The following is a 23360-nucleotide window of genomic DNA, read 5'->3' on the forward strand; positions in this document are numbered from 1 at the left end:
ATGCTCAGCTCTCCCGAAGGCCAGTGGGATTTGATGCCACGGCTGCCCCTGCCCCGCAGGACCCATCAGTTTTTCCTCTTTCAGTCCTCACTCCCATCCCTGCTGTCCCTCCTGGCCTGGGGAGCGAAATCATCCGTTAGCTCCTGGCAGGACCAACCGCAGCCCCAGGGGGCATCCAGCTCCCTTGGAGCAGAGATGGCTGGGATATGACCGGGGCCCTTGCTGTGACCACACTGACCTCACGGGCTGTGCCTCACTGGGCCAGCTGCCCAAGGCCTTACCAGCGCATCGATCCCAGAGAAGGTGTGGTTGGCGTTGTCCAAGGAGTAGATCAGCTGGTACACCCCATCGTTCGTCTCGCTGTTTCCATAGAAACCAACGCCCACCGCAGCACTGTGGGCAAGACCCCAAAGTTAGAGGTAACACCCAGAGGAGAAACTTTTTTAAAATATACTACTTTTTTAGAGTCATTTTAACTTCACAACAAAATCCATACACCCTGTGGTCCTTCATATGCAGACTCCCCTACTATCCACAGCCCCCACCAGGGACAATTGTTACAATTGAACCCACACGGACACATCATAATCACCCAAAGTCCATAGCTGATGTTAGGGTTGCTCTTGGTGTTGTACGCTCCTGTGGGTTTAGACAAATGTGTAATGTCACGTGTCGATCATTATTGTATCACAGAGTGTCACTGCCCGAAAAATCCTCTCTGCTCTCTGTTCATTCGTCCCTCCCCGCAACCCCCAGCGGCCACTGATCTTTTCACGGTCGCCATAGTTCTGCCTTTTCCAGAATGTCATATGGTTGGAATCATACCATATGTAACCTTTTCAGACTGGCTTCTTTCACTTAGTAATACGCATATAAGATTCCTCCGTGGCTTTTCATGGCTTGATAGCTCTCTGTTTTCTTTAAAGCACTGAATAATATTCCATTGTTTGGATGAACCACAATTTATCCATTCACCTACTGAAAGGCATCTTGGCTGCTTCTGGGTTTTGGCAGTTATGACTAAAGCTGCCACAAACATCCATGTGAGTGGGTTTTGACTTCAGCTGAGGGGCTCTTCCCTGGGGGCAGGGGCGACGGGACAATGTCTAACGTTCCTGCAGGTGGGCAGGCGTTGGGGGCTGAAGGCTCAGGGCCAGCTGTCCCTGGCCTGGCCAGCTAGCCAACAGGAAAATACTCCTGTCTTCTCGTCCTGTGGCTTTGAAAGATAGGAAACTGCTGGCTGGGCCCTAGGGATTTTGGGCCTTCTTTATTGTTTGTTTGTTTGAAGTACAGTCGGGTACAATGTGTCAGTTTCTGGCGTACAGCACAATGGCCCAGCCATGTGTGCATATATATACACAAATACATTCGTTTCCATATTCTCTAGGGATTTTGATGCAGTAGGTCTGGGTGGGGCTTAGGAACTGGTACCTTTGCCAGCTCCCCAGGTGACTCTGACACACGTTGGCTGGGGGACCACTGCAAGACACCCCATCAGACATCTGCACGGGGTTCCGTGTCACCCCTCCTCTGCTCTCCAAGTCAGACATGTCCCCTAGACCCTGGGCTCCATCATCCTCTGGTTTTAGCTCTAACTGATCAGTGTTGCCCTTAAACTTGGTGAAGCACCCAAGCCCAGGTGGTGCCACCAGCCCTGAGCGCAGGGGGCTAACATCCTGGGGGCCTCCCTCCCACGACTGACCTTGTGATCCACGAACACCCCTGGATTTCTTCTCGGAAACTGCTGCTAAACCCAGGCGCTCTTCCTTTCTCTGATGCCAGATTGATTTTTTGTTTGGCTTTAACCAAAAGCAGAACTTTAAATCTATCCCATGAAATTTCATCTAGTTGCTTTTAGTCCAACATTCCAGTCTGAACAAATCATCTCAAATCTTGCCTCTGCCATTGATCATATTTTATCTGACTCACACCACTGGGGGCCCTCTCGAGACTCAGTAAACGGCCTCCTTGAGTCTCCATCCAAAACACACTGGTTCTGGGGGGAGAGATGAAGGCACACATGCTCACACTTTTTCTTTAAACAGGACAGAACCTGGGGTGGAATCCTCTGGGAGACTGTTAGAGCTACCTCCCTCCAGGGTGCCCTTGACCCTTAATTCAGTGTTTCTCAGGAAGTGGTCCATGGACCATGGGAATGAATGCCCTGGAGTAACTGTTAAAAGCGTGGTCTGAGAATGCACATTTTAAAACAAGGTTCCTACCTGCTCCATGTGTGACACACACACACACACACACACACACACGCTAGCTACAGTCTGGTGAACCAGTGTATAAATCAGGATTCTCTGCATTCAACCAGAATTGTTCCACCAGCTTTGAATCCACTTAACCGCACCACCATCCCGTCCACATTTCTCTACAGCATCCACAGAGATACTGGGAGGACCCTGATCAGATGCACAGCTGAAATATTCGTATGTCAAACGTATTCTATTTAGTAACTTTCACTTATTTTTTAAATTTTAGTACACTCTGAAAAATGCCCTTCGTTCGCTCCCCGTGTTTCTAACCCTCTCTGCTAGTTCTCTGGTTGTGGTCCAGTGTTTTCTGGGGATTCGGCATCAAGCCAATGCTCTTCCAGCCTTTGGAGTCTCCCTTCCCCTGTTTCCCACAGTAGAGGCATTCGAGCTCTGCGTCTTCTCCTCGTCTATGGATTTATTGGAGATGATGGCCCAGGAGGGGCCGTGTGCCCTGGCTGCTTAAAGACAGTCTCTCAGCTCCCCCACGCCGTCACCTGTCCTGCCTGGGCCACAAAGACTGTTCCACTTGAGGGAAAAGACAGAATAGACTAGGTGGTGGTTTTGCCCTGTCTCCGGTATGACGACATCACTGTCTTTCCCAAATAGAAAATCACTGTCCCCCTAAAGAGAGGAGCATGGGGGGGGGCTCTCCTCATTTCCCTGTCGCCTTTTTGGGAAACGCTTGATCCTACTTTCTTCTATGGATTGAATCTCCCTTCTTCTCCAGGATTCTTGCTTTCAGAGCCCAACGAGACCTCTCCCTCCTAATCCCCCCAACCTCACCCTGTATCCCTTCTTCTGCTTTTTTGACTCCCTTCCCCGCCTCCCTCCCTCAGACTGTGCCTCCAGTCTGAGCCCAACTCCCGCGAAGGTAATTGATCTCCACTGTATTTGCGGCAGGTCCCATCACCCAGTGGCACCTCTGCCCCAGCCCCTTCATCTGCTCCCTCTGCTCCAGCCACGCTGGCTTTCCTTGGTGCCTTAAAGACTCCCTGCCCCCTCTTCCCCTACCACAGGACCTTTGCACACACACCTCTTCCCTCTGCCTTCCAGTATCTCCTAGCTTTGCCTAGTTCAGGCCTTCCCAGCCTGTGGATCCTGGTACCCTGGTCACCCAGTAACTCCTGACTTGGGTGGGCCATCCAAATTCATGCTTATGCCTTCCCTCCAAACTTACCCCTTAGTTTGTAATTATCCAAATCAAACCAGCCTATGATTCTCTGCCTCTCCCAGCAGGCCAAGAGCTACGAGAAGGCAGAACTGGTGGCCGTTTTTCTTACCGCTGGCTCCCGGCGCCTGGCACAGATAATGTGGGGGAATGATGAAGACTGAGTCATGCCACATACACTCCTGTTTTGAGTTTTCCTTAAGCGGCAGGTAATGATGACCTATCCCAGTTGGCCCTCAGAGTCATTTTGCTGTTGCAGAGGAGTCTTCTGTCCTTTGTAGTATTTTGGGGGGAAATCTGAGTTCCCAGGAGGGAGGGCTGCCTGTGTAGCAAGCGCTGCTGGTTTCTCTGGCTGCTCCTTGTCCTGCCTCTCCCTGCCCACCCCACGCACCTCGCTCTCAGGAGGAGGCTGTTTAATACCAGTTCCTTCACAGGGAGTCCCTCTCTGCTTTAGGGGAGTCATATTTGTCTTTGAACTTGTGACCGGGGCTAGAACTCTCTCCTTTAAGTTTACAATTAAGCTCCGGCCACATGTCTTGCCCAGCCCTGGGTCCCCTTCTGAAGTGCTTGGTGCTTTGTCACCCCTGCAAAGCTCCTTTGGGGTCTTGCCTATCGTTTGGCTTAGACCATCCTGACACTCAGGGAGGATGGGATCGTGAACATCGTCTAATGGATGGTGAGGTGAGCCGCTTGGGATGAGCCCCCCAGGGGTCCTCACTCCCAGGCTCACTGGGCCCCACCTGCCTCCCGTCCTGCTGCCGAGACAGTGGGGCCACTCCTGCTGGGGGCTCTTGGAAGCCCCAGACAATTAGCAATGAGGGATTCCGAGCCTCAGGCATGATCACCCCCAGAAGTGTGTTCGGTGGATCTGAGGCTTTGGAAAAAACCTCTGTAGCTACAAAAGCAAGAAAAATACAACAACTCGTGAAAACAGGGCCCGTGTGTGCGTGGACACCGCCTGCTCAGCCCAGCTCTTGTACGAAGTTAGAAATCCTCCCTTGGGCCCCCAAAGCAAAGAGGACCCGGCTGATGGCACTAGGAGCAATTGATCTTGCGAGAAGATGGAATTAATCTGAGCTTGAGTCAGACTGTCTGATTGCAGACCCAGGGCGGTAGTTGGGAGGGGACAGGACACCGGGCAGAGATGCCCTCTGTTCAGGAATGCCACTGAGAAACTGCTCAGGGAGCTCCCAGCTGGGCTGGAAAGGTCCGGACACGCTAGGGAGCCTCCTGTCACCATCCAAGACATCTGACTCCCGCTGCCTGGTGAGGCAACATTGCTCATCCCAGAGACAAGCTCTCCCATCAAGATACCCAGCACTCAGCCAGGAGAATGTGGCCAGACAGCTGAAGAGCACCTTGGGGTTTGTCGGGGGCGGGAGGTAGAGGGCGAGGAGGGGCATGTCCTGGTCATGGGACTGACCCGTTGGCAAGATGACAGGCCCACTTTTCTTCCGCTGTGTCTGCCTCGTGCCCTCACACTGAGAATCCCCCCCTCCCCGAGCCGCACACGCCGGGCCCAGCATGGAGGCACACTCACCAGCAGATGAGCCCAGCCAGCACGGCCGTCCAGGTGACGCAGCAGGAGTGGCGCCTCTTGGTCTGCACCGCACCATCCTGCCCGCAGCAGCACGCGCAGACCAGGTAAGCCGCGAGGAAGATGAGGTTCAGGCCCAAGCAGACGGTGACCACCAGCCCCAAGAACAGCAGTGACTGCAGAGGGAGAGGCCTGGGGTCAGCACTTGGTCCGTGGGTCAGGAAGTGCCCTGCCCTCGGGCCCTGAGCACCTGCAGGACTGAGCTGTCAGTCTGACATCCATCCTCCCAGGACTGAAGCTCCTGCCTGCTCTGGACACAGAGTGCCCAGCATTCACACTGGGTTGGGGAATGGGGAGCTCAGGTGTGGGTGGGGACAGGGGACAGGCGACAAATGGAGGAAGGAGGAGGAGGTTTGTTGCTGACACACCTGGATGAAGATATGGACCAGGCCTGCCATATCTGATGGATGCTCTGAGCTGCTCAAGGCACAAGGCAAGAACTGTCAACTGACAGCAAAGTCTGTGGGTGACTCCCTGTGGGACTGAGGGAGACAGACGAGCAGAGGGCCATCCACGGGATCAGAGCATCCGAGGCCTCACGGGGGACATGAGGCTTGGGCGGGACATCTCAGACCTGAGTGGGACCTGGGACAGGGCCGGGAAGGGATGGCCTGGCGTGTCTGCTTCCTCTGAGCCTTGTGCTAGGTGTTGGGGTCCATCCCCGACAAGAGGCCAACTCTGTGCCGGGGAGGTGGCGAGAAGTCAGGGGACGTACCTGGGGAGTCCCTTTCGCCACATCCTGAAAGGGACAGCGACCCCCAGATGCCAATGTTGGCAGTGAAGCCCAGAATTCTAAAGGGGAGGAGGTGCCATGTCAGGCCCGCTGAGCACCTTGGGGTCCTGCAAAGGGAGCCGCTGTCTTGTCAGGAAGCCCGGAGCCCCCCAACTCCTTGCCTTCCAATCTCTGGACTCAGTCAGATGGACACCAGATGGCATCAGGATTGGTGGCCGCCAGCCAGGGCTGGACCTGGCTCTACGTCAGGCTCGTGAGCTGACAGCCTCACCCTTCTCCCCAGGTGCCCCCGAGTGGTTCCCTGCCCAGATTCTCAGCGCTCAAGTCTGGGCTGTTGGGGCGGGAGCCTGTATGGGGGACTCAAACACGGGTGGTGGCGATCGGCGGCGCAGTGGGGTGGGTGCCGGAGCCCTTCCAGTCTAGCCAGAGAAAAGACTTACGCGGGAATGTGCACACACCAGGAGGCAACCCTGAACAGAGGCTGGGGTCTGCAGTCCTGAGATTCGGGGCCATTTGAAGGGGAAGTGAGGAGTCTCAAAGGGCCCACTCAGCTGCTTGGCCCTGTGAGAGCTTCGGCTGGCCTTGGGACCCCTAATGTGACCTGCTCTGCTGGTCACCTGGACCGACAGTCTTCTGAGCCTCATGGACAAATGGCCAAAGCAGTGGGAACAGCCCAGAAGATGTCTCACTTGGGAGTGGGGCAGGTGGTGTGACTTAAAGTGTGGCTTTCACATCCATCTGGGAAAAAATGTTTCATGGATTCTGCCAGGAACTCATCCCCTCCCCTTCCCCCACCTCAGCAGCATGGATGGTAAGCCTCCTCCTCCAGGCAGCTGGGAAGCCCCAGCGGACCTAAACACATCCCCCTGCAGAAGAACTCCTAGTGACAAGGGCTGGAGCTCCCCAACCTGGACCACTAGGCCTGGCCCATGGACTGACCCAGAAGGCTGGCCTGGTGACACAGTGGAAAGGAGCTGCCCCCAGCCCTTGCTCTGCCTGGAGGCCCTGTAGCCCCGGGCCAAGGGGAAGAAGGCCAAGGAAGGATGGGGATTCAGAGCCTTGCTATTCAAAGTGAAGCTCAGTAACCCTGCGCATTGACATCTCCTGGAGCACCGAATGCACCATCTCAAGCCCCACCCTGGACCCAGTGAGTCAGAATGGCACCTAGAGATGATCCCAGGAGATTTGTATTCCCTCTGCGTCTGGGAAACACTGATTAGAGTCAACAAACTCTCAAACTGTTTACAGTAGCTTAACCTTTCCTTCAAACAGACTCGTTTAGCAGAACCCAAAGTACAGGGCCTCCTTTGCCTGAGGAGTGGTTGTAAACATCCAGCTTTGTCCTGCCCACCGCCCCCCAAGGCCTGAGGCCCATCTGTTAAAGCCCAGGATCCACTTAACAATTTGCAAACCACTCTGCAGCGTGCCTACCTCATGGCCAGTGATCCCACTCCGGGATTTACTGTTCACCATGAGATGCAGACCCGAAGGTTCACAGCAACTTCACACTGCGGTCAGAGCCAAACACCAGAAATACCCCAAATGTCCACCACCAAGAGAACAGATACAGAAAATGTGCTATGGCCACAGAATGGAATACTACGCAGCACTGAAAAGTCAACTGCAGCTACAACCAGTGATACGGGTGAATCTCACAGATGTAAGGTTGGAGGAAACAAGCCAGACAAAACGGCAGAGACTACGTGGCTTAACTGATATGAAATGCAAAGCCAGAGAAACTCATCTGGAGTGACAGAGGTCTGAATAGTAAGTACCCTTGGAAGGCAGTGGACTGAGAGGGAGCCTGAGGGAGCCTCCTGGGGGGTCAGGAAGATAGTGTCATGCACACAGACACATGCATTGTTGTGATGTACACTTAAGAGCATGCACTTTTCTATAAATTAATCCTAACAACAAAAGACCTGGATAAACCTTCTGTATAGATTAGAGACTGGTTAGTTAGCATCCAGACTCCTCCCAGCTGTCCCTGAACTTCCAGCTGGCCTCCTGGACAGTCTCACTCTCAATCTCCCTCCAAACAGGAAGGCCCACCAACTCTACCATGGGTCCCCACCCAGCAAGGAAGGACCTCCAGGAAATAATCTCGACTTGGGGTGGTGCCATTCTGAGCTCTTCAAACCATGCCCTGAGTCCCTGTGATGTTCCCCTGTTTCTCACCCTCACAGCCCACTCCGGCCTCCTGACCTTCTGCAAGCCCAGTCTCATGGGCAGGGTCCCCGGATTCCCAGGCTGGGGGGCCTCTCCAAGCTGGGCGTCTGGCCTCGATCTGGTTTCCCATAATACAGCTCAGTCCCAGGGAGGCCATGCCTGGGAAACCCAAACATGGAGGCCCTTTGGTTAGCAGTTCACCTCCAGAACTTTTCTTAGGTGCTGGGAGCACAGGGACAGGGGCAGAGGTGGGCGGGAGGGAAGGAGGTGGGAGGGAAAGAGGAAGGAGGGGTTGGCGGGGAGGGAAGAGAAGCCCACAGAACCATCTCCCACAGCCACCCTGGTGTCACCGGCCACCCTCTAATAGGCAATTATTTTCTTGCTCCTAATTAACACCGCAGGTCCCCGTGTGCGTGGGGTGGGGAAGGGTGTTAGTGGGACACCCTCCTGTCCAGAGGAAACCCGGAGCTCTGCTCACATGCTCTCCAGCCCTGGCACAGCCCATGCCCTGCACAGTGCCCTGAGGCCGCCAGCATCTCCCTGTCCCACCCCAACACCAAGACCACAGGCCCCACATCAGGGCTCAGACTCCAGCCTCTCTCCTCATCAAAGTGACTTCAATTAGTTCTGGTTTGTCACTTTATAACGAGAAACCAAAGCGTGAACCCAGGACCTGAGCTGGAGTCCGCAGTGACCGATTGGCATCTGGAATGCCGAGGCTGCAGCTGGACCCCAAGGGGCTTCTGCACTCGGGCAGGGGAGGGGCAACGGCCTGAACCCCCCTCACCCCAAGACCCCAGGAAACAGAGAGTAAACCAGCCTAGAGGTGAGACCAAGGGGAGGAGCTGGAGGGAGAGACTGGAAAGGGTTAAGCCCCTCCTGCCCCCAAGGCAGGGTGGGATGGGGGCAAAGGGAAGGCGGAGAGGGGTTGGGGGGAGGGGGAAGGCAGCGTGATTGTCTGGTGACCATGACTCAATATCAAGGATGAGTTGGATGAATGGGGCTTCCTCATCCCAACCTTGGCTCCTCTCAAATCCTGCTGGCTGGTCTCCCTGCCTGGTCTTTCCTCCCGAGAACTGCCCCCAAGTTGGGGGGGCAGGGGGACCCCTGTAGTTCTGGGTCTAGCCCCCATCCTGTCCCCTCCTCAGGCCTGAGGACAGATACTTAGGACTCTCCAGGGAGTCTGTGAACAGAACCACCTTAACTTAACACATGAAAATACGTGCCTACATGTAAACAGATAAGACCATCTCCTCTCCTTCCCGATGCACGTCCCAAAAGGATGGCTGGTCTCCTGATGCAGGGAAAGGAAGGATGGAACAGGAAGGCACAGGGGGCTCCTGCACGTGGGTGGCAGCAACAGTTAATATCTGCTCAGCATTTTAGAGCTTACACACCTCTCAAGTACATGAGATCATCAGCGTCTGGTCTCCCCGCCATGGGGAGGTGGGTGGAGGTGACGGTGGTAACTGAAGGAGGAAACTGGAGTTTTGTTCTGGGAGACACTGCTGGAGGCAGTGCCACGTGCCCCTTCTGTTGTCCCCGGTTCTGCGAAGTGGACACCTGGCTGGCTGGGGTCTCCTCCTTGCCAAGCCATCAGACATGCGCCACGTGCTTTTACATCCACTAACTCATCGGGTCCTTTTATGAGCTCTTTGAAGCAGGAATCCTCCCCATCTTCCATCCTTCCCACCCGTCAAAGGTAAGAAGGCTCAGGCTGAGGGGTTGGGGCTGCTTCCCCCCTAGACACACAGCCACGACGTGCAGCGGAGCTGGTGCTCACCTCGCCTGCCTCTGCAGACGGGGTACTGTGCTTGGACACGTGGCTGAACCTCAAGGCCAGTCTGCGTAACAATTGATATCCCGGGGTCCTACCGAGTACTATGGGACTGACCCTCTATCCACGAGCATGTCACGTGGAACATCTCACTTAATACTTGCAGAGGAGGAAAGCGAGGCTCAGAGAGGTACAGACACCTGACAGGTGCACACAGTAAGTGACAAAACTGGGATTCCTTCCCAGACAGCTGGAAGGCACAGCGCCCATCCCAGCCACTCAGCTGCTGCAGTAGCACTGGGCCCAGAAGGCCTTGGTGGCCTTGGTTATCATGTCACCCCATGTCTGGCACACTGCTTGTCCCCAATCAAGTTTGCTGAGTACTGAGGTGACAGTGGAAGGTGTCCAATCTGTGGTGTTAACCGACCTGCTGCCTGATGCTGGCAGTGACTGCCGCTCAGGAGGAAGGGGATGTGCAGGAGAGAGACCCGTGGTCAGGCCACAGGGGAACTTACCAAAATAGGAGCCACCTTCAGTAACACCCAGAGCCAGACTTCCCATCCAGGCCCTCCCACACTCACCCCACACTGAGTGCCCTCAGGAGGCCCCCGCAGGAGCAGGCAGTGGGGGGTGGGGCCAGGTGACAGGCTGCACAGGAGCAGTGGCCCGGGGGGAGGGGATGCCCCCAGGAGTCATTTGACGCCAGCGCAGTGTACAGGGTCTGAACCTGGGGAGGAGAGGGGCAGCGGATGTGAGTGGTCTCTTTGGCTCAGCTGTCACCTCTCCAGGGGACTGGGGGATGGGGCATGCTCAAGCCCCGCCAACCATAGCTGCTGGCCAGACAGGAGCTGTCTCTGGGGTGCGGGAGGGACCTCCTCTCACTCCCCACACCCAAAGGAGGGACCTCCTCCCACTCCCCACACCCAAAGGCCTTCTCCAAAGGTTTACAATTGCTCCAATGGAAAGGAGAAAACTCTGATCAGAGACACGAGGGCCAGATCTGGGGCGCAGGGTTTGGGACACACGGACACGGGACAGACAAACACACACACACACACACACACACATATACACAAGTAACACAGCTGTCTCTGAAATCATATCCGCCTCTTTTCATGCATTCACAAGCAGCGGAAGATTCCCTGGAGCTATCCCCAGGCAGCCACATTCTCAGGGAATGCCTTCCACAGGCAGGGCTCTGAGAGAGGGAGGGGAAAACAGACTGGGAAAAAGGCAAATCCCCGGACTGGCCTCCTCCCTGGATCCCAGCCTAAAAGCAGGAGGGGGTCCTGATTCTCCCCTCCTTCTGGAATGGCAGGCACCAGATGCCTGGGGCCCGAAGGAGGCAGGGACGCTAGGGGTTATTATTAGAGTCCCTGTCACTGGTGCCCTGCAATACCCTACTGGCTCAGGATCCCCGCTGCCCTGCAGGAGAAAGTCCTGGCTGGGGGAAGAGGTGACCAGCTGTCTCCCGACTCAGCCTCCCTGGAGGCCCTGTTCTGCCTGGCCTGGTCCCACACCCTGGCCCCACACCAGGAGATTGTGGAGAACCTAACACAGCAGGCAGAGGCTGCCGGGGCGGGGGGGGGGGGGGTCAAAGTCCTGAGATGGGAGTAGAGCTCTGAGTAAATGGGCCCCATCTTGGGCTTCCCAGGCCCGGAATCTTTGACCCAACGGAAAACTGACTCAGCCTGGCCACAGGGGCTGCAGTGGCTTGGCCAGATCTGAGAAGGCTGGGAGATTCTGCAGATCTGTCTGGGCAGTGAAGTCTGGGGAGCACTTCTCCCCTCTAGGGGTGCGGAAACCTCAGAGGGAAGGGCCAGCAGAGCAGGGAAAGGGCAGAAGTGGGAGGATGAGAGGAGCATCTGGCCAAGAAGCCAAGACCCCAAAATCGAGGGCCGAGAAGGTACGCCTGTACAGAGCAGGAGAGGGGGCGGGTGTGAGATGGGGCTGATGGGGGGCCACCTTCCTGGCTGGGGGTCCACACCCCTTCTCCCCCAGCTCTGCGACCTTCCAAGAGGGGCCCAGGGGGCGGCTTCCACGCCGCAGGCAGGGGCTGGGGAGGAGGGGTACTGCGGTGACCAACTGGGAGACTCCGGTCAGTTCTGCCCAAACTTCTCCCAGGCCACACAGACCCGGAAAGAGACAGCCTGTCTTGTAACCTCAGAAGGAGGTAAACCTCGGAGTGCACTTCGGCATCCTCCCCGCAGCCCGACCGCCGGGATTAGCAGGTACAAGTACAAATGCCCCCACCCCGCGCCGCGCTGCCCTCCTCGGCGTTCAGCCCCATCCCCCGCAGGCAGCCTCCGCGCCCTTCCCCCCGTGCCCCAGAGGCCGGCTTAACTCCCATTTTTCCAATTGTCCCAGCCCATGAGGTTCCCAGACGGGAGGGTTGTGGGCCAAAGATCGGAGGGAAAAGAGGAGACGGGTGAAGATGCTGCGGGGAAGAGTGGAGGGTGATGTGGAGGCGTGTTGAGAGCAGCGGGCTGGCAGGGGCAAGGCGTGTGCGGGTACTTGGGGCGCCGTCCGGGGCCTGGCGCGCACTCACCTCCTGGTAACTCTCATCGCGCGGCCTGAAGGTGCTGTCTACCGGCTGCAGGCGCAGGCCGAGGTGCGGGACGCTGTGCAGCCACACCACCCACCAGGGCGCGATGTACTCCACGCGCGCCGCCGGCATGGCTCGGCAGAGTGCGCCCGCTGCGGCCGCCGCTGCCACCGCCCGCCGGCCGGCGCCGCGCGCCCGTCCCGCCCCAGGCCCCGCCCCGGGCCCACCTCGACCCCACCCCACTCTGGTCTAGGCCCCGCCCCTCCGGCGCGCGCCATCCCCGCCCCCTCCGGGGCCCAGCCCCCTCGCCCTGGGCTCACCCTGGGGCTACGAGGGGTCGTGCCCAAGAACAGGAAGCCCTTTTCTGGTCTGGAATCTGTCCTGGACCTACGGGCGAGAGAGGTGGAAGGAGTGAAAACAGCCCTCAGAAGTCTCCAGAATCTGTTCTTAACATCAGTCTATAGGTTTTCGGACTTCTGGTTTCTTAACATCAGCACAAGTATATAGAGTGCCAATGAGTGCAGAGAGCAGTCGCGGCTTGAGAGAGGAGAAGCCGGCCGTTCCTAGCACTTTCGGAAAGTAGTGAAGTGATCGATTGGGGACCGAAGGGAGCAACATTCAGTCCCTGGGTCTCAAGTTCTAAATTCAGTCTCATCCATGATTGAGCGTCCGCTGTGTAAACCACGTGGACTCAAAGACGGGGCCTTGCCTCCGGAGCGCCCAGCCCGTCTGCCCAAACAACTAACGGGTGCCGCCTGGAAAGCCCGGGGGATTGAAAAAAGCAGCCGGTTCTTCCTGGCTAGCGGGACCGGGACCGGGCGGGCCTCCTGGGGAGAAACCCTTGAGCTGTCTCTAGGGGAGGGGAGAGGTGGGGAGCATCGGGAGCGCGGGGAAGGGCCGGGCATCCCGGGGGGTACGCCAGAGCTGTCAACAACACAAATATACTGAGTGCCTACTATGTGCCAGGCGCTACTGTGTCCGTGAACAAAAGCGGACGAAAACTTTTGCCGGGAGGGGATCGCACTTTAGAGGGCAGGTAGCACCAGTGCACACCTGAAGACGTACGCCGCGCTGTGTTGGAGGTGCTCTGGGGAAAAGCAGAGCTGGGTCAGCCGATCAGAATGCGTTGCCGGGGGCGGGGGGCTTGCAGTTTCGGATCCGACAGAGCCTCGAGGGCAGAAAAGGTCTTGGTCCTGAGACCCTAACCGCGTGCCGTGACTGCGGTTCGCGAGGCGAGGGAAGGAGGGGGTAAGGCTTGGGACAGGGTCGAGGGCAAGGTAAAGGGCCACCTGAGGTCTGTGAAGTGGGAATGGGGGGAGTTAAGGGGTCCTGACAGGATCGTGCTCGGGTTGCAGTCTGAGCGGTGGGAGCGAGGGGTGGCGGAGACACCTGTGAGAAAAGGGACCCCAGAGAGACTCCTAGGTTTCTGGCTTGGGAAACGGGATGTATGAGAGTGAACCGCCGGCAAACACACGTGGCTGCTGGAGGGGGACAGCCCACAGACCCCCTCTTCCCCTATCAGAGATCCAGGGCTGGGAGATGGAGCCCTGTTCTGTGGTGGAAACCACTCTCCTCCAGGTGGCCACGGTCAGGGTCAAGGTTCCCTGAGTAGGACTGCGGTCATCCCATCTGTGCATGCCCAAAGCTGAGGCTTGGGAAACTGGGGACACAGACACTGGAGATCACTGGTTCCTCTCATAGGGATTTTCTTTCATTAATTGAACAAAGTTTGATTGAGCACTTTCTCTGTTCTAGGAAGTACAGTGATGGATAAAACATACACATTCCTGCCTGTATAGGGTCTAAAGTTTAACAGGTGAAGGCAGGCAGCCTTTATCCCACACAGTGGTTAACCACAAACCCTCTTAAGAGCTGTCAGGAGACCACGGTCAGTTGGTATGTAAGGGGGACAGAGTCTGGGGCGGGGGATGTTTCCTGAAAAATGGCACGTTAGAACTGAAGGATGACCGTGTGTCAACTCTGGCTGTCCTGTTGGAGGGTTCGGAGCAGAGGGACAGTGCACTATGAGATCTGGGACCACAGGGGCCAGAAAGAGAATCAGTAAGTGCCAACCCCAGAGTGAGGGGAGTGACTGGAAGGAGAGACTGGAAAACTGCACTGAGGGAACTTTGGGGCAATGGAAATATTCTTCCTGGATTGCAGTGTTGGTTACACAACTGTAAATGGTCAAAATACACACATCTGTATACCAAAGAGGCTGAGTTTCACTGAATTAAACCTCAGTTAGCCTTACTTTAAAATAAATACATTTAAACAGAGAGAGAGAGGTATGGGCCAGATGGCCCCACAGGCCCTGGTAAAGGCTGTGGTCTCTGAACCAGCTGCGTGCGGAAAATGGACCAGAAGCGACTTCACAGGGCCCTGGGTGGGCACTGCTAACCTGTGTGACGACGCAGCTCCAGGACCCCTGGGACAGGCACGGCCTAGTGCCCTGGACCCCTCGCCCTCCTCCCCCTCCTCCCCCACGTCCACAGCGCAGGCTGCAGCTGCTGCTCCTTGCCACAACATCGACCCAGAAGTTATGGGGATTTGACATTCCTCTAGGAAGATTAGAGTCACCGCTGTGAACTGCAAGAGCCTTAGGGGAGAAGGGAGGGGAGGAGTCTGCCTCCGGGGGAGTGGCCCAAGTGTGCCTGGAGCACAGACCTTGCAGCTGGGGCAGAGGAGCCTGCCCTGGAGCTGGGTAGGGGGAAGGGAGTGGGCGGGGGAAGAGGGGCCTGCATGACACACTAGAACCCTGACTGCAAATGCTTGTCCTCAGGGCCGTCACTGTAGCCACGGGGTGCTGCTTGGAACACACAAACCTGCTTGGTTGGTCTGCACCCAGCTAGACGGTGACCATTCTAGCGGCTTCCCCAGGGGCCGGTTGACCTAGAGGGATGCCAGCGAAGCGAAGCCGCAGCACAGGACCGAGAGGCCTCCCAGGGACTCATTAGGGAGTTGAATTGAGAACAGCACCCCTGCCTCTGCCCCTCCCCATTCACCCATTCACCTGGCGTGGCAGGAACCAGCCCAAGCTGACCAGCTGACCTCAGCAAGGCAGCGGTCAGCCCTGGCCACCTGAGGGCCTAAAAACATACCAGTGCCTCAGACCAACTGATGCAGAATCTCTGGAATCAGCCCTGGCCACCGTGGTGAATTTTTAAAAAGTGCCCCAAATGCCTGAGCACAGGCAGGGGCTGAGAACCAGGGTCTGAAAGGATGCCTTCTCTAGACTTCAGGCCAAACGCCTGCAGGGCTTGTATCCTAGGAGCTGGGGCTGGTCTCTGCACAATGTGCTGGGACAAAGGAGGCCTGAGCGGTAAGCCCTCCCTCTTCCTGGGAAGCTGGAACGATTAAAGAGCGGGGAAGACTGGAGGCGGCTGAAGGTGCCCCAATCCGGGTCTGTCACTGGGAGTCACTGGGCACACGTGGACTGCCCCTCCAGGAGGAAATGAAACCCACATTCTCCCAATTAGATCCAAAAACTACCTCCCATGCTCAAAATTCTCATGGAAAAAAGCTGACTTTTCCCTGACCCTTGGCTACTTGGGAGTAGATGTTATCAATGTAAACCACTTCCAGACCTTCACTGGAGGCCGCTTATTTGTAGTCTGGCGCCACCTTGTGGTCCACCCTGACATGACCCCATACACACCCATCACATTTTAACAAGCACCAAAAAGGATCCTAACCGTTATTGGCTCACTTGATTCTTAACAGTAAAGCACCAAAATCTTTTTTTTTTTTTTTTTGCCATAACCATAAGGGAACTAAGGCAGTCTTGGGAAAACACCCTGGCCACCCCGACTCAGCTGTCTGAGAATGTGTCTCTCCCGGGAACACTTCCTTGCGAAGGGCTAAGTGCTGGGCTGGACAGTCACTTGTGTGGGAATTGTTTCTTTACTTGTGCCTCATAAGGCACCACCTGGCCAACCATAGTGCTCTGCCCTCTGCAGGGAGGGGTGGGGGTCCTTCCACTGAGGCAGGAGGGGTGTGTGCAGGGGAACGGACACCTGGGGGCCACAGGGGACCCACGCCCACTTGAAGGCATCGGTTGAAGCCGATCTGCAGTCTCTTCTAAGCACTATCCCAGCTGCGCTCGACTGTCCTCCTTGGTGGATGTAGATAGCAAGACGCAGTGGCAGAAGCGTGCGGAGCTGTCTCCGGGACTGGTAACTGGTGCGTGGTGAGGTGAGGTAACCGCTCAACTATCATTCAAGTTAGCAAGTGGTAGAAGCAGGACTTGATCCCCAAGGAGTCAGGCCTGGGACCTAAACTGCTACATTGATGTTGAGATTCGGGCCTTTGTGAACCAAAGATTCATGTCCCACTCACACAGCCACCACGCCAGGGTCAGATCTCTGGCTCCTCCCTCTAAACATCAGCTAGATTTTAGACCAGTCTTTCGGTTCCAAGGTCTCCTTTCCGGCCTTAGGACATCTTTTCCTCGGATGCTTGGCCCATTCTGCTAGGCTAACATCCACTCACGTGTACTGTTAGCTTCCAGGTTCCTTCTCCAACCCCCTTACCCAAATCGCCCTTCCATCTGCATCAATCTCACTGTACTCCTATCCTGTTTCAGAACTCCACTTAATCGTGACTAGCACTCAGGAACACACACAAAAGTGAATCTTTCATTTCTCTGCCTGAGTACATGTTTTAGTCTGGAAAAAAAACCCACCACCACACACCTACCTCTGCATCAAGAAACACAACCTGGTAGGTACAGAAGCGAGACAGACTCTGGGGATGAGACGGCTTACTTTGCATTTCCAAGGAGGCTGGTCAACCTCTCCTTTTAACTGTCATTTTCATTACCAGGGAGCTCACTTTACCTAAGCGACTTTTAAATCTCGTGAGTACAGACTGGCTCACTTCCACAAAAACCTGGCTCTTTGAACTGTCCTATTTCCATCTATTTATTTTCAAACCTAGACAAAAAAGCTTTATTCGCCCACTGGGACCACAGCCCAGGAGCTGGGGGATGCAACGAGGTAGGAACCAGAACCCTTCCAACCTGTTTCCACCAGAAGCAATTACCAAGCAACTTTTCCCTTCCCATCTTCAAAGACAAAGGACATACTATGAATTTTTAAAAATTTTAATACAGTTCAATTCAGCGTGCCTGGTTCATTTCAGCTCCTTTACTGCCAGACCTAGAGGAAAAGAGATGCACGTGAGTCACCCGGAGACACGTTTTGTTTGAGCTACTACTGCTTGTCTGCATTTTGTTACTTAAGCTAAGAGGGCTCACAAAGCTCAGAAAGCCCACCAGAGAGGATTTGCTTAATGTATCAGAAGTTAGTGGTTACTGTTGGATAATAAAAACGTTCCCTCCCTCAGCCTTTCTAAATATGTCCCAACCAGCCTTATGAAGCCCAGCAGTGCTGGCTGACTTCTCACTGTGAAGCAGCCGCTGTGGGAATCCTTCTGGGCTCCCCAGGCAGTGTTCCCCCAGCTCTCAGCTGCCTTTTTATTTTTTTAATTGTGTAGCTAAAACTTATTAAAACTGAAGTATAGTTGGGTTTCCGGCTCACTCACCTGGGGGCAGGGACTGCTTCAGCTTCTCAGCCTTCTCTTTGTCTGTGATGACCAGGGTGTAAAGGTATCTGCTGCATCGAACTTTAAACTTCACATTATCCTTATTTTTCTTGATCTTGACAGCTACCGGAGAGACCAGAATCAGTCGTTAACCCAGAAGAGATGTCGCACGTCCACCTGCTTTATACTTAAGGCACAAAGTGGCACTTATGGCTGCAACCGCCACCAGGGCTGTGCTCCCCCACCCCGCTGTCTCTGCTGAAACAGAAAACAAGAACCCCCGTCCCTCCAAGATCTCAGGATTTTAAATGCCAGGAATCTGTACTTCCTTTATTTTAATACTCGAGAGCCTGGGGCTCACTGTTTCTATGTAAAATACAGGTAGTAGCTAGTACACTCAACACATCCTAGAACATTCTGTACCCCCCCCCCAACTTTAAGGGATGATCGTAGTTCACCAAGTAAGAGATGGATTATCTGCTGGGATCAAGAACATGCCACCCCACCCCATCTAGAAACCAATTCTCTGCGTATGAGATGACATCCTGGGGCGACGGTAAAGCTCCTTCTTCAGGACCCCCCGCACCTGACATAAGGAGCATGTGCTGAAGTTTTTCCTACAATTTGAACAGAACCCATTTTCTGGGCTCTTTATTGGTTTAAAGTTGTATCTCAGAGCCACAGCTCAGACAATGAAGAGCACCAAGTGCACCCCAAATTCAATGGTGCGAGGTCTGAAGTTTAACGGTCTTCTAGCGTACAGGTGCCCATGCACCTCCACGAGGCCGGCAGCTGCAACGGCTGCGGGAAGACACCACTTCCCAAGTGTCGGTTAGTCGCATCAGGCACCTGTCAAAGTCCTGTCTCTGAACTTTCAAAAAACCCCAACAAAACAAAAAACAGTTGAGACACTTTCAACAACTTGTTATAAAAGCAGTGAAGTCCCAACGGAGAAAAGGGTGGCGAAGCACTGAACGTGGCTGCTGGGACCTCAGCCCAAGTATCTGACCAGACACACAAGCACCAAATGTGTCAGAGACCACACGGGCTCACCTGGACTCAGCCCCGGCCCCACTCCCGCCAGTCACTGCTAAAGGGACAGGGAAGCAGCTCTGCGGCTGAGCCCGCCCAAGGCGCTTTACCAAAGCAGAAACGGGGGGTGTTTATGCAAGCCGACCTGTTCTGCCATCTTAACATTCCTCTTAAAGCTAAGCACTCCAAGCTGCCCCCAGCAGCTGCAGCGCTCCTACAAACTAACTGAACTCCCGCAAGGGCAGACACATGCATCTCTTAAAAGTGTCTGCTCAACATTATCACATGATGTAGCAATTCTACCCTTGGGTGTGTACTCAAAAGAAACTGAGAGCAGGGATGAGAGATTTATACAGCAGCGTTCACAGCAGCATGATTCACAAGAGCCAAAGGCAGAAACCACCCATGTCGTTGGATGGATGGACAAACAAAAAGTGGTACCTCCACACAATGGGTTATTCAGCCTTTTAAAAAAATACTTTGTTTTTATTGGTTCTGTTTGTTTTGGGGAGGAGGTAACTAAGTTTGTTTATTTACTTATTTATTTTAACGGAGGTACTGAGGATTGACCCAGGACCCTGTGCATGCTAGGCATGCACTTTTACCGCTGAGCCACACCCCCCGCCAACGGTTATTCAGTCTTGAAGAGAAAACTGACAAATTCTACAAGGATGAATTTTGAAGCCATTTTGCTAAATGAAGTAAGCCAGTCATGAAGGGACGATTTCACTTACACAAGGGACCTAGAGTAGTCAAACTGAGAGACAAGGTAGAACAGTGGTGGCCAGGGGTTGGAGGGAGAGAGAACAGGGAGCTACTGTTTAATACGTTCAGTTTCAGTTTTGCAAGATGAAGAGTTCTGGAAAATGATGGTTGTACAACACTGTGAATGGACTCAACACCAGCAAACTGTACACCCCAAAATGGTCAATTTGATGTTATGTATATTTTACAATTAAAACTATAAGAAAAACTATCTTAGGAGACATATTATCACTCCCTCTTCAACAGAAGGAAACAGTGATGTCATGTTTAACCTGTTGAGGACAGCTACCTTCCGGTAGAGCTGGGATTTGAACCCAGGCAGTGACTGCAAATTCCTGGGTTTAAACAAACTGACCTGGTAATTTTCTGTGCTTGACAGTACACAAAACACAAGCACACTGTCACCTGCGGTCCCCACAATCTGGGCAGGGCAGACATTCCCACTAGATGCTACTTGTCCCCACAGGAGGTCACCAGTTCATACACACCAGAGGATCAAAGGCAGCAGCCTGATTCAGGCAACGGGGACATTTAATTCTCCCTGTAGCTCCGTGAACCCCCAAAAGGTTCTCCCACACACTCCACCACTGACACAGGGCGTGAGAGATGGTGTCTTAGCCCACCTAAATACGTCAGCTCCAAGAGTACCCTACTTCCACAAATTATCCAATTTTCTCTTTATGACAAATCCGTAAGAGGGAAAGGGAGCTATAATATGGATTATCTGATGCAACACAAAAGATGGGGTGGCAGCGGTTGCTCAGTGGTAGGGAGCGTGCTCGGCATGCATGAAGGTCCTGGGTTCAATCCCCAGTGCCCCTGTTAAGGGGAAAAAAAAAACTAAAAAGACGACCCTGGTTTAAAGTAACACAACATATGAATTCAAGACCCAGCATTAGGCACAAGCCTTCCAAACATCTTTCAACTATTAACAAAGGGAGAAAAGCAGAATCTCCACCCACATTTTGTGTAAAACAACCCCGCCAAACAAAAAACCCAGGATACCAGCAGCTGGGGCTGGCACATATCTATCAAAAACTTGCCGTTTTATGTTTTTAACGCGCCAATTACTTCCCTCTTCGTTAACAAGCTTGGAAACTAATACGCATATAAGTGTAATTACTCAGTTCATTGTGAGCAGGGCTTGTGCTCAGCCCATGACAGCGCAGAGCGAGGGTTCACGGAACACGTATTTCTAGAGTTTAATCCAGTAATGTACCCGTTCACAGCACCTACCAGTGCACACAATGAGACAAAACAGAACTCAAACCGGCTCTTCAGACGTCTGCAATTAACCAAGGAAGGTAACATATTGGCCAACAGTCTTTTCTGCGGGAGACATGACTAAAGCACTGCTCCAAGACAGCAGGCAAGGGCCTACATGGCTCCCCGGCCCCAGCCTGGCGTTTTCGGGGAAGGCGCTCCAGCGGCAGCACCAGTGCAGGCCCGGCGCCGCGCACAACTGCTCATCTTGACCCTCAGAGCGATTACTTACATTTGGCGTCCTTTCGCCGAGCTGTAAGCAGGAAGTCCTTGATTTCCTCAATCTTGCGAGGCTGTAATACAAAGGAGACAGGAGTAAGCTGCAGAGATACGCCTTCTGGTGATGGTCAAGTCCACCTGCCCCTCTCGGGCCTCCGGAGACCCCCGCAAAGGCGCCCCTGCTGTCGCCCCGGGGCCCGCACCCCCCTGGGGCAGGTCCCAGGCAGGGTTCGTACTCACCATGATGACGAGACGCGGAAACCGCACGGCCGGTACCTGCGGGAAAGATAAGCGTTGGCGTCAACAGGGCGGGGGGACCGGCGGCTACCCCGCTTCCCTTCCCCGCATCCCAGGAATGCCGACCCCATCGAACTCCATCCTCCTCCCCTGCACCTCTGATCCAAGTCCGGGCCCCCAAATGTCTCCTGGCCGGGGATTATCCCGGATTACCCTCCATTCCCCATGTACGGCCCGAGAGAAACTCACTGCGAGCGGCGAGAAGCAAGGAGAACGGAAAGGGAAGAGATTTCCGCTTCCGGTCAGTTAAACGCTCCCCCAGAGGAAGCTGGGTACGGTGTCTGTAGACGGTCAAGATTCCTTAGGCGTTCGCTCTTCCCATAGCTGCATCTCTGCCCTCTTCTGGCCTAGATGAATAGTGCACCTCCCTGAAAGCAATAGGTCGCTTCCTCCCTCCACTCGCTACCCCCACCCCAACCCTCTACCCAAATCCCACCTCTGAAGACCTGTGTTAGGCCTTATCATCCACTACTTCCATTAGACCTCCTGTGTATTGGGCAGCTACGCAGGGGATTTGCTCATTTAAATGAAGGGACCCTCCTATATACATTTTAGAACCTCTTTCTGGGGATTCTTCCCTCTTCCTCCTGGTCTCCTTTTCCACGGACATCTCATCTACCATGGGCAGGGGCCTCTCGCTCTCCTCTTTCCACTTACTGGAGCTTTCCCACTTCCTGCTTCCTATTTCTTTAAAAACTGATCCAATAAAAGCAAGTCAAAACTTGCAATACTGACATTCCTGGAACATTCACATTGGGCAGCTCCTGTGTCAAGCACTTGACCCGTGGGGCCTCTGTGATCCTCAGGTGCGCCTGTGAGAGGGCGTTACCCCAGTCTTACCCACAGGAGAATGGAGGCTTGTCGTTGCTGGGAGAGGTGACTTTAGGACTTGAGCCCACGCTCCCAGGCTCCTCACCACTTTCTCGCGAGACTGTGCCCCTGAAGCAGGCTGGCAGCTCTGGGAAGGCAGCATTCCCTTTGCCCCTTCGGTTTCTCGAGCCTCCATCCCATCCCTGGCATTATTTTCTCAGCACAAATTTACCCTAAACTCTTAGGGAACATCTTTCCAGGCCGGGTCTGGGAAACTTGAGGTTATCGATTTTATTTTTATCCTCCGCTTTCATTTTATTTTTAACCTCTCTACAAATGTCTACATTTTATTATATTTGTCTTCCTGCCAATTTAATAACTGCACAGCAGAAGGTAATTGTCCTGTGCACATCGTCATAGAGCAGCCCACCTGAAGAGAAAGAGTCCTTTGCCATGAACTTCACTTTGAACTCACTCTCCTCCCACCCTCCTTCCCTGCCACTAGACAAGTGCAGGTTAAGCAGCTTCCTAGAGGTGCTGGACATACAGGGAAGGATAAGCCAACAGTCCTTGCCCCTGGGAGGTCACGAAATCCTCTAATTGTACTAGAGAGCATTTTCAAAGAAACCAAATTATGTTTCTGTAACTACAGATGCATCCGAGTGTTAACAGTGGGAAAAGTTAATTCGTATAGGCTTAATTTGAGATTCCCAGATCCCTTAGCCTGACCTCGGGCTGGGACAACCCCCCTCCATCTCAGGCTGATGCTTTTCTGGTCTTTTCTTCCCTGCTGCTGTGTCCAAAGCAACCTTTCGGCCCAACCAACTGGATTCTTCGTGTGCTGGGCACTTCCCGACTGCAGGCGTCTGTCTGTGCCATCCCCTCTGATATTAAGTCCTGCTCATCCTCAGAGCTCAGCTCCCTCCTTCCTCCAGGCAGGACCCTGCACCTCTGCCCCCGTCACTCATCACTCAGGCAGCAGTTACTCACACGCACCTCTTGACAGACTGCACGGCAGTGTTCAACTCTTCATTCATTTGCAACAACTTTTCCTTAAAGGTGAGGGTGGGGTTCTGCATGGGGTTCCAAACTCCATTGGGAGTTGATAACTCTCAAAATGCAGTACTCACCCATATATAGCAGGTGTTCATTGCTGACCCATAGGATCCTCAAGACGGTT

The 23360-nt window shown here is 54.3% G+C and overlaps 2 protein-coding genes and 1 long non-coding RNA gene across 5 annotated transcripts in view; 1 reads left to right on the plus strand and 2 right to left on the minus strand.

The window, feature by feature from the left end:
• TTYH2 (tweety family member 2) overlaps positions 1–12447 on the minus strand; it is a 35390-nt gene extending 22943 nt beyond the window's left edge. Inside the window, exons 1-3 of the mRNA XM_032456924.1 lie at positions 12254–12447; positions 4970–5142; positions 282–393 (exon numbers count right to left, since the gene is read on the minus strand). Coding sequence (XP_032312815.1) covers positions 282–393; positions 4970–5142; positions 12254–12382 — 414 coding nt within the window. The 5' untranslated portion in view covers positions 12383–12447. The remainder of the gene's footprint in view (positions 1–281; positions 394–4969; positions 5143–12253) is intronic.
• LOC116656739 lies at positions 11330–18291 on the plus strand. The gene is made up of 3 exons (XR_004311657.1): positions 11330–11611; positions 11830–11936; positions 17918–18291. It is a non-coding gene; the product is annotated as an uncharacterized LOC116656739 (long non-coding RNA).
• On the minus strand, positions 17339–21659 carry RPL38 (ribosomal protein L38). Of its 3 annotated transcripts, none has more exons than XM_014551783.2 (5): positions 21560–21659; positions 21314–21349; positions 21087–21147; positions 17795–17917; positions 17339–17409 (listed from the first exon to the last, which is right to left on the minus strand). In XM_014551783.2, exons 2-5 carry the CDS (start codon positions 21314–21316, stop codon positions 17384–17386), a joined length of 213 nt encoding a protein of 70 aa, XP_014407269.1. In that variant the 5' UTR covers positions 21317–21349; positions 21560–21659; the 3' UTR covers positions 17339–17383. The 3 variants fall into 3 exon arrangements, with proteins under 3 accessions (XP_014407269.1, XP_014407270.1, XP_032312816.1); XM_014551784.2 differs by having other exon boundaries at positions 21467–21575; XM_032456925.1 differs by having other exon boundaries at positions 21524–21561.
• Between the last annotated feature and the right edge of the window lie 1701 nt (positions 21660–23360).

The sequence above is a fragment of the Camelus ferus genome, chromosome 16 (genome assembly GCF_009834535.1).
Source record: "Camelus ferus isolate YT-003-E chromosome 16, BCGSAC_Cfer_1.0, whole genome shotgun sequence".
Lineage (NCBI taxonomy): Eukaryota > Metazoa > Chordata > Mammalia > Artiodactyla > Camelidae > Camelus > Camelus ferus.